This window comes from Phragmites australis, chromosome 4, assembly GCF_958298935.1.
Source record: "Phragmites australis chromosome 4, lpPhrAust1.1, whole genome shotgun sequence".
Classification (NCBI taxonomy): Eukaryota; Viridiplantae; Streptophyta; class Magnoliopsida; order Poales; family Poaceae; genus Phragmites; species Phragmites australis.
This window is the reverse complement of record NC_084924.1, coordinates 961,981-972,587: the sequence shown is the minus strand read 5'-3', so window position 1 is coordinate 972,587 and position 10,607 is coordinate 961,981. Positions and strand designations below refer to the sequence as shown.

The 10,607-nt window shown below is 50.2% G+C and overlaps 1 protein-coding gene across 1 annotated transcript; it reads left to right on the top strand.

Moving 5' to 3' along the window:
- Positions 1–2,724: 2,724 nt before the first annotated feature.
- Positions 2,725–4,960, top strand: LOC133915008 (4-hydroxyphenylacetaldehyde oxime monooxygenase-like). Its single transcript, XM_062357995.1, has 3 exons — positions 2,725–3,319; positions 3,616–4,056; positions 4,139–4,960. Exons 1-3 carry the CDS (start codon positions 2,798–2,800, stop codon positions 4,757–4,759), a joined length of 1,584 nt encoding a protein of 527 aa, XP_062213979.1. The 5' UTR covers positions 2,725–2,797; the 3' UTR covers positions 4,760–4,960.
- The last annotated feature ends 5,647 nt before the right edge of the window (positions 4,961–10,607 follow it).

Below are 10,607 nucleotides of genomic sequence, written 5' to 3'. Positions count from 1 at the left end.
CAGGTTGGCCGGCCGGCCTTCGCGCCGCGTCCGTACAGTGAGCAGGTGAAGCCGGCTGGCGCTTGAGCCGCCGTGCGAGCAGGTATTCCGTATGGTTTGGCCGGCCTTCGCGCCGCGTCCGTGCAGTGAGCAGGTGAAGCCGGCTGGCGCTTGAGCCGCCGTGCGAGCAGGTATTCCGTATGGTTTGGCCGGTCGGTGCACTGTCGCCGCGTCCGTATGAGTGCCGTGCTGTGTTTGTTGACGGCCGGCGGTGGTTTCAGTGATTTGGCCGATGATCGGTTGTGAGGCCCTAAACTCTTCTGCTGTTTCTACCATTTCTTGCTGAGACAGCGGTGCTGGTATCACTCACGTAGTGGTGCCGCTCGTTAGTCGATGATGATCTCCGGATTTCGATCACGGATGTGTTGATCGACTTGTGGCTTCTGTTCATCCAGGATATGAGGGGTGCTATGGATATATAGGAGGTGTCATTGATTATTCGTGTTGGCCGAATGCTAGCCGAGGATGATTAGTGTCGGTCTGGATGAATTACAGGGCTGTTGGTTGCCCCTTTGTCATTGAAGTGGTGAAATTTTGTATGAGGGCTTCTCTTGTTGATACCCCTGCTGTTCTTTCTGTATTATGCGCCCATAAGTCTGCTACTCGTTCTCTGATCGTCATATGATTGACTTGGGGTTTGCTAGTTTAGTCCTGTTAAGTGATATGGTCATTTGTGAAGGCGCCATTTGGTGGCCCTGGTATTTGATAAATCGGTCGGGCTACTGTGATGTGTATGCCGCCCTGATGTTGGCCAAAGCTTCTATGTGATTCCTGTCATTGCCCCTCCCTGTTCCTGATCAAGAGAGGATTTTATCATGCTCTTTCTGTTGTTAATAGCTGAGCTGCCATTGTAATCCATCACCTTGTTATCAAGTGGCTTGATGCATCTAGTTATGTGTCTATTTTGCTGCTAATTAGAATAGTGATGTCACTAGAGTTGGGTGATATCGCTAGATTTGTCTTGCTTGGGCCAATGACTGGTGTTGCCAACCCTCTGGCTGTACTGTTGCCATTCACTTGTGTTGGCTAGGATCCCTGTTGCCAGTTACTTCGGTAACTTGATGTATATGTTGAGTATCCTCTCTGTTGTTGGTGACTCGATGATGATGGGTTTTGTGGCTTGCGCTTGCTTGCCCTGAGCTGATGGCTGTTGGTGCCTGTTGCCTTGGGTTAAAGGCTGATGACTTTGTGAGGCCTTTGTGGGGTTGCAACTGAGATTCGGATGCGGGTTAAGGGGTAGAGGTTGTAGCTTAAAGTTTAGATGTTGCGCAGTTCGTCGGACTCCCTTCGGGTTGTAGCTGGAAGACTGCTAGTCATCTAAACTCTCGCTCCCCCTATTCCCTTGCAGTGCCTGAGGCTACGGCCGATGATGACCCGGGATGTATAAACAGTCCATAAAGCTCACGCTAGGCTGTTTGTCCCGTATTTTGCATTTTATTTATTGTCTAACGCTCACTTTTCTTTGTCTGTGATGCGTGTGACTATAGCTTTGTCGATTCAGAGACGACTTGATGACGACCAGTGCAGTGCAGCTTAATCGGAGGTTGTCCGGGAAGCCGGACGTAATTAACCGGGGGCCCTGCGAGGCCACGGGAACCAGGACAAGCAATCGCAAGATGTAGAAGTTAGTCAGATAGTGTGTGTACGTGTACATGGAGCAGAGTGTTGTACTTGATGAAACTTGGACTCTATGAACTCAATAATGAATGAATAAAGTTTAGTGTTTCAGTTACTTTGCTCTGTTGTTTCTCTTGTATACTGGATGTATACTGGCACGCTTGCAATATTACATACATGGTTTCAAATACAATTCGAACGCGAGATGTTTCGAATCTGCGAAACACAAAAACTATCTTGCTAGTTTGTTCCTAAACAACAAAGAGATTAAGGGACGCAACCATATCTTCCAGGAATACTATTCATGGCCACGCAAAACAAGGTAAGTGCAGTCAATGTACCCAACTACCAATGTGCATGTGTCTTCCAGGGACTTACAGACCAGGATCATTGTGTTAAAATTCGTGTTGAAAAGTAAGTGAAGAAATCATAAGTTATGATCAACAGCTATCTTAAATTTTCATTTTTAAAAATATTATTACAGTATCCCCTATCACTATTACAGTATTACTTATTTTTTTATCTCCAACAGCTACCCTATTTCTTACCTTCTACTACTCTTTTCATCCCTGGATCCACGGTCAGCTTTTGTCTACAGTGTTGCTCCAGTACTGCTACAATACCTGACAGCGTTTTTCTCCCTCTGGACTCACTGTCATCCTTTGTAAACAGTACTGCTACAGCATTGCTACAGTATTGCGGATTCTACCGCACTTCGGCAAATTCACAACACCGTGCTCTCTCCGTAACACTGTAGCACAATGTGGCACTAGATAAGGGATCTATTGGAGATTAATTTCCAATACTACGGTACTTTGCATAGTACTGTAGCACTGGATAGGAGATCGGTTGGAGTTGGCCTAAGATTAATAGAAGAATTAAGATAGATAAATATTATATAATAATATTAACAAATGAGATAATTCATGTATCTATATCTCGGCGCGCAATTGCCTTCCCGTTTTCCAGGAATAAGATCCATGGTATCCACTGTGCTAAAGCTAGTACAAAATGCCTCCAGTGTCAATCACCCACGAATCAACCAACACGAGCCACCAACCCCAATGCTGCAAGGTTTCCCTTATATTATGCCCACCGATCACCACTCCACAGTCCACACCACACCACACCAAGACGAACAATGGCCATCCCACTGCTGCCCCCCTCCCAGCTCCTTTCCAGCCTGCCGCAGCAATGGCAGCTCGGCCTCCTGGCCCTCCTCCCTCTCCTGGCGCTGTCGTCCTTCCTCCTCCTGACGAGCAGGAGCAGTGGCAGCTCTGCCACGGCCAAGAAAGGGGAGCGGCTGCCGCCGGGCCCCGTGCAGCTGCCGGTCCTGGGCAGCCTGCACCTGCTGGGCCCGCTGCCGCACCGGAGCTTCGGCGAGCTGGCGCGGCAGCACGGGCCCGTGATGCTGCTGCGGCTGGGCACGGTGCCGACGGTGGTGGTGTCGAGCGCGGAGGCGGCGCAGGAGGTGATGAAGGCGCACGACGTCGACTGCTGCAGCCGGCCCGTGTCGCCGGGGCCCAAGCGCCTGTCCTACGACCTCAAGAACGTGGCCTTCGCGCCCTACGACGAGTACTGGCGCGAGATGCGCAAGCTCTTCATCGTCGAGCTCCTCAGCATGCGCCGCGTCAAGGCCGGGTGGTACGCGCGCGAGCAGCAGGTAATCTCAATCGGTTCCTACTTCATTCACCTGGTCACATCCTCTGTTTCGTACTGTAACAAATACAAATCTCGCTTGCCTTTCTCCGTTTTAAGAATGGATGGGGTCCTGACAGCCACAACTAGCATGCATGCATCTTGTCAAGATTTTTTTTTTTTGTTTCGTTGTCAACGATGGCCTCGCCACACATCACATATGCCGATCACTTGTCAACATCTGCTAATAATTGGCTACAGGGATATGATACAATGTTTTGTTAACACCGTAGCATTAATTGTGGTCCGTCGACGTCTCAGGTGGACAAGCTGATCGGCAACCTGACGCGGTCGGGGCCGAAGCCGGTGGCGCTGAACGAGCACATCTTCGGCCTGGCCGACGGCATCATCGGCACGGTGGCGTTCGGTAACATCTACGGCTCGGAGCAGTTCGCGCACAAGCAGCACTTCCAGCACGTGCTCGACGAGGCCATGGACATGATGGCCAGCTTCTCCGCCGAGGACTTCTTCCCCAACGCCGCCGGCTGGCTTGTCGACCGCCTCACGGGCCTCGTCGCCCGCCGCGAGCGCATCTTCAAGGACCTCGACGCCTTCTTCGAGAGTGTCATCGACCAGCACATGGACCCCGCGCGCGCCAAGCCTGAGAACGGCGGCGACCTCGTCGACGTCCTCATCAACCTTTGGAAGGAGCACCGTGGCACGCTCCGCTTCACCAGGGACCACGTCAAGGGCATCATCTTGGTACGTTCCCGATCACGGTCGTTTACATATGCAGTCGACCAGTCCCGTCTGATATATTGACGAAAACTGTTATTTAATCCAGGACACGTTCCTTGGTGGGATCGACACGAGCTCGGTGACGATGCTGTGGGCGATGTCGGAGCTGATCCGGAAGCCGCGGGTGCTGAAGAAGGCGCAGGACGAGGTCAGGGCCGTTGTGGGCGACAAGGTGCGGGTGGAGCCGGGCGACGTGCCCAAGCTCACGTACCTCAAGATGGTCGTGAAGGAGACCCTGCGTCTGCACCCGCCGGCGACGCTGCTCCTGCCGAGGGAGACCATGCGGCACATCAAGATCTGCGGGTACGACGTGCCGGCGAAGACGCGCATCTTCGTGAACGCGTGGGCCATCGGCAGGGATCCGGCGAGCTGGACCGACGCCGAGGAGTTCAACCCGGACAGGTTCGAGGCGAGCGACGTGGACTACAACGGGGCGCACTTCGAGCTGGTGCCGTTCGGGGCCGGGCGGCGCATATGCCCGGGGCTGGCCATGGGCGAGACCAACGTGCAGTTCACGCTGGCCAACCTGCTCTACTGCTTCGACTGGGCGCTTCCGGAGGGGATGGCGGCGGAGGACGTGAGCATGGAGGAGGCCGGCGGGCTCACCTTCCACCGGAAGACGCCGCTCGTGCTGGTGCCCACGAAATACCAGCAGCGCGCGGTGTAGCAGCAGCACTCAGCAGTAGTAGTTGTCGATCGAGTATTTTTTTAATAAGCGCGCGAGACGTGCGTATGCCTTGCAGCAGCAGCTATTGCATTGTTGACATGTACTCTGCTCTAATTTGCCCTCGGTTGCAGTTTCAGTCGAAGCTTGTAGTATTCCCAGTCCCAGTTCGCGTTGAAGATTATGTGCTCAATTCATCCTTCACTGAATCACATCTCAGGCACCCTGCAGCCAGCGGTAGCCCTTGACAAAATACAAACAATTTATGGTTACTAAACTGGCGCTTGAAGCCTCTAACACTTGCATCTGTGCGAACTTCAACTTCTATTCAAAATCATAGTCGTCCCGATGGTATTGGTATATAAACCCAGATGGAGATAGCTCCACTCCACATGCTGAAGAAACACTGTCAGCTCCTCCAGGTCCTTCAGCCATATCCGCTGATCTGCGCTCCAAATCATGCACAGCCGAGCTGGAGCGGCAGCGAATCACTTATCTGCGCTCCAAATCACTACCAAAAAGTTAAACGGACGATGAGGAAACAGAGGCTGAAACGAATCTGGAAGAGGGAGAAGAAAAAAAAAAAAAAGAGAGAGAGAGAAATGTTCATGGGGTGGTCGTTATTTGAAACACCGACCACCCCTGTTCTCCCCAGTGATCCAAATCACCACTAAAAATTATAAGAAAAATTGGTATAGAAGGAGGAAAAGGCGCATCAGATTGTAAATTTCAAGTTCAAATGGATTCGGGAGAGGGAGAAACGAAGAAGAGGAATGGTCCATTGGGAGTGGTTGACTGGTTGTTAATTGAAACACCGACCACCCCTTGAATGGAGAGTGCAGGCCGAGAATGCTCGCTTCTTAACCGCCGATCCCTGTGGCCGTCGACGTGCCGCCGGTGTGTGTCGGCGGCAAGATGTGCTACCCCGGGGAGCCTCGGCTGGGGACTTCCGCGCATGCTGCTGTCTTGGTGTTCGACATCTGTTAGAGATACGTCGTAGAGTCAACAGTAAATAATACGGATTGGATCCACAGTTAGGCCCATTAATGTGAGGACGACCTGATATTTATTAATCTTATATTTTTAATAGATGTAAAGGTGAGGGTTTTTTCTCATATATATATATATATATATATATATATGAAGCACACCGTTGTCTTAAAGAAGAAAAATATACAGGTAATTATTTGGAGTAGCCTTTAATTTGGGAACGCTCGCATTTGATTATTCCTAATGTTTTATCCACCCGAGCCACCCACCAATCCGTTGTTGCGTGTGCGGTGCTAACACACCGGCACACAGTGTTTTATTCCTGTACATGTAGATACCGTGAAGTCACTGCTAATGTTGTTGCAGTGCTGATCGGAGATAAGGATCCTAGGAGGAGATGCTCGATTCGTGATGAGATCGACTACTTCCTCTTTGTGGACGCGCACGACTCTTCTTTCGCTGCACTGCGTGTCTAGTGGTAACGATCTATGATCCCCTACTCGTATAGTTTACTGGTTGAACGTGGTACATAAATTTTAATTTATGCTATCATACCCTACCCGTTCCACAACAGTGGTACCGGAGCCTATATGCATAATTTTTGGTCTAGATCGATCACATATAGTTGATATGTAGTAGCAATATATTGGATCTATTATTGTTCTTATGGTCGGTTCTTGTGATGGATCTGTCGATGCACGATTTGGTGAAACTAGGATCGGATGATGTGCGAGTTGATAGAATCATATGCCCAAAAAGATTAGTTTGATCTCCCACCTGGCCATATGTGTGACTTGCCCCTACTAGCTAGAATCACCATCGGGGCTAATAGTACGCGTCGCTTTATGGTTGGAAGAATAACAGATCGAGGTTGTGTGTGTTGTTATCATTTCTAGAAAACCTCACATGATGATCAATATGATTGATCTAGTGGAAATTGAGATATTGTGAATAACTCAGAATCGGTTTGATATGATCAATCCGATGAGATTTTTGTAGCGATTTTATAGATATGATGCCGTTGTGTACGTGCATAGATTGTTAAAATAACATGTTCACATCGCAACATTAGAATTCGATTCTACGCTTGACTTATTTTTGCAGAAAATGATGTGACTGGTATAACCTTATTACGCATGTGATGCATGTATGCAATTCTCATGGCCTACGTGTCATGGTTAATTGCAATCTAAGGCTGTCATGTTATTGTATAACGGTATGTGTGTTGACATGTGATGTTTAATATTATCATGTAATTCATTGCTAGCTATTAGGTGTAGTAGCTTAGTATATGATCTTGGAATCTTCGAGCACGGCGGCTATAAGGACAGGAAGCTTGGCGATGGAGATCACCATTGGAAGGGCTATACTATATCACAGTTAATCTAATTATCAGTGATGCTTTTATATTCTTGTCATACTATCCTTTCATGTTTTATATGATTATTATGATAGAATAGTTTTCCTCAGAAAAATTGAGTAATTGATGTCCTTCCAATAACTGCGCCTATTAAAATTTGGCCATTGTGTTGTAGGTCTATCAAAGTAGGGTACCTTCAACTATCTTATTAAATGAGATAGATGTCGGACATCCATAGCATAGTGTTGGCTTACTTAACAAAGCTATCAAAATAGTTTTGGACTTTGGGGTATAGTGTTGGGCGCCGGGGCATTTGATGCCACCCAATAAACACGAGTCACATAGGGTTGTGATTAGCAAGTTGTTTCTTACCTCGTCACTAGGTTTCTAACAGTGATATCAAAACTCATTAGAACTTAGATGAATATAGATCTTGGAACACTATATATCATTAGCGGAAAAATGATTGTAAAACATATAGTGAATCATCTTTTGTTAAATTGTTTAATAGAAGATTCACATAAATTTAGTGCTGAATTTGCATGTTTATTTTCTATTGTAGATCAAGGCACCTACCGCTAGTAATGCTTCCAGTTTTAACTTGCGATCAATTCTTGAAAAAGAAAAGTTTTCTGGAACAAACTTTATTGATTGATATCGTAATCTGATAATTATTCTCAAGTAAGAGAAAAAAGAATACGTTCTAGGGATTCCCTATCCTCTTGAACAAGACGAGGGTGCCACACCCGCTGAAGAGTGGGCTTATGAGAAGCACACCAATGATACACTTGATATTAGCTGTCTCATGCTTGCCACAATAAACTCTGAGCTACAGAAGTAATATGAGAATATAGATGCTTCCAATATGATTGTTGGACTTTGTGGCATATTTGAAAACCAAGCTAGGGCTAAGAGGTACAATACCTCAAAGTCCTTGTTTGCATGCAGGCTGACAGAAGGTAGCCCAGTTAGTTCTCATGTGATCAAGATAATTAGTTACATTAAATGCTTGAAAAAGCTTGGTTTTTCCCTTAGCCTAGAGTTGGCTACTGACGTGATTCTCTAGTTGCTCCATGCGAGCTTCGAGTCGTTCATTCTAAACTTTCATATAAATAGCATGAAGAAAAGTATGGCTGAATTGCATGGAATACTAAAGACTGTTGAGGAAAACATTAAGAAAAGCTCTAGTCATGTGATGATGGTTTAGAAGGATAGTAAGAAGAGAAAGCGCAAGGCTCAGGCTAAGACTTCAGATGAGATCTCAAGCTCTAAGTCTAAACCTGTTGGAAAGTCCAAGGCTAACTCTGCTGATGCTTGCCACCACTACCATAAGCCTGACCATTGATGGAGGAACTGCAAACTGTACTTGGAAGAATTCAAAAAAAAGAAGTGAAGTGAGACTTCCACTTCAGGTATAAATGTTATTAAAATTAATCTTGCTACTCATCCTATCATTCATGGGTATTTGATACTGGTGCTGTCGGTGTATCAGGAACCGAGGGTTCCCGAATCCCGAGGCCAGGCCAACCATCCGCCACATGGCGCCATCTCGCGGAGTCTCTCTCGCAAGGTGAGAAAGATCGAGTCCCGGGAAAGGGCGCTCGGGGCCACAGTCGGTGGCCCCCGAGTACCCCAGTTCCCCGATGATCCACGAAACCTAAGTACCGGGAAGAACGTGCTCGGGAAGGTGTACGGCGACCCCCGAGCACCCTAGTCCCCCGACGACCAGGAGAGCTAAGTACCGGGAGAAACGTGCCCGGGGCCGCTAGCGGTGGCCCCTGGGCACCCAAGTATCCCGAGGACCCACCGAAGGAAGTTCCGGGAGAGAGTGCTCAGGGTTGCGTGCAGCAGCCCCCGAGCACTCGGTTCCCCGAGGATCCGTACAAGAGTGCCTGGGAGAGAGTGCTCGGGGAGGTGAACAGTACCCCCGAGCACTCGGTTCCCTGAGGACAAGAAAGGGCATTCTCGGGAGAGAGTGCTCGGGGAGGCGAACAGTGCCCCCAAGCACTCGGTACCCCGACGACCCACAAAGGCCACCAGGGGCCCACCGATGAGGTGTCAGCCAGTCAAAGGCCCGAGGCCGCATTTAAAGAGCGTGCGTGGCCTGTCCCCTCCAACTGCTCCCGTCGCGCTCAGCGTCAGTTCCTGCCACATTCTGACAGAGAGGCGTGGGGTTTTTAATTGCACAGGTCCCGTCCCGTGCCATCCGGCCCGTCTCAGGATAGCGTCGTAAGGGCCGAGGCATTCCGTCTGTCGCGCTGCTGTGGCAGGGGAACAAGACCGGGCGGGCACACCGGGCCGCTCTGCGGCGGACCGGTGGGCCCACTCCACGGCGCCCGTTGCCAGGACATTTATTGTGACGGACGACCGGGCGTGCGATGCATTTTCCACCCCCGGTCACGTCACCCAGAGGAAATGATGACGCCCTTTCTATTTATAGTGTCTCGGAACTCGTGCCCCCTCCCTCCCGTTCGGGGCACGTTGCTGCCGACGGGTACTTAAAGCAGCCGGCGGCACAGAAGAAAGCATAGATGAATGCATCCTGAAAAAGTATGAAAAAAAGAGAGGGCACACCAACATAGACAAGAACACAGCACAAGAGAAACAACGGTTGAGAAGTGAGCAGCACGAGACAGACTGAAGAACTTAGAGCCCCAGGCTCTGAGATAGACCAACCTTCTTGTAACCAGCAACATCCTTGAGGGACTTCCTCAGGGTATTTATAGTATCCATACAGGAGTAGGGTTACGCCCTCGTGCGGCCCGAACCTGTCTAAATTCCGGTGCATTTACTTCTTCTTGCGCTAGGTCACTCCACCACTGGCAGTTGCATTCATTTCCATTTATTTCTCCGACGAACATACTCAGGATCATCCCCTGGTCGAATTTGTAAAAAGGGGTCTCTCGGGATCCCTGCGACTAGAGTTAATCCTTCGACAGCTGGCGCGCCAGGTAGGGGGGAAGCATCCCTGAATCTGTTTGTTTGTTTTCTTCCGTAAAAAAAAATGGCCGGTGGTCATCGCCTCCTGCGTTTCGGCTCCAGTTCTAGCGGGGAAATGCAGCCCCTCGCACAGGAGGCCCCAGTCGCTGCCGCGTCCCAGCAGCAGCCGCGATCTGCACGCGCGGCGTTCCCCTCCCAAGGGGGCCAGGGCGCTGGGCCTAGCAGGGCCGCCGCCGACGTCGCCGGTGCACCATCCGACCCACAGCCAGTGGTCGAAACTCCTGCCGCCAGGTCCGCATCTGGACAGCGCCGGGTGCCTCTCCGGCGTAGGCTCGCCTTCGGCGAGGCTAGCCCCGGGAGCGCGCTGCTCGCAGCGCACGCTCTCCTCAGGCATCCGCCAGTCCAGGCGACGGGGGAAACCCCGGAGGGCCGCTAGCTCCAGGAAGTCGCTGCCCTGGTCGGCACTTCCCGCCGCCAGGTGCTGGCCGAGAGTTCTCGCACCACCACCCAGCGTGGCGCTGTTGGGACTGGCCCATCGTCAGGTGGCATTCGCGTTGGCCG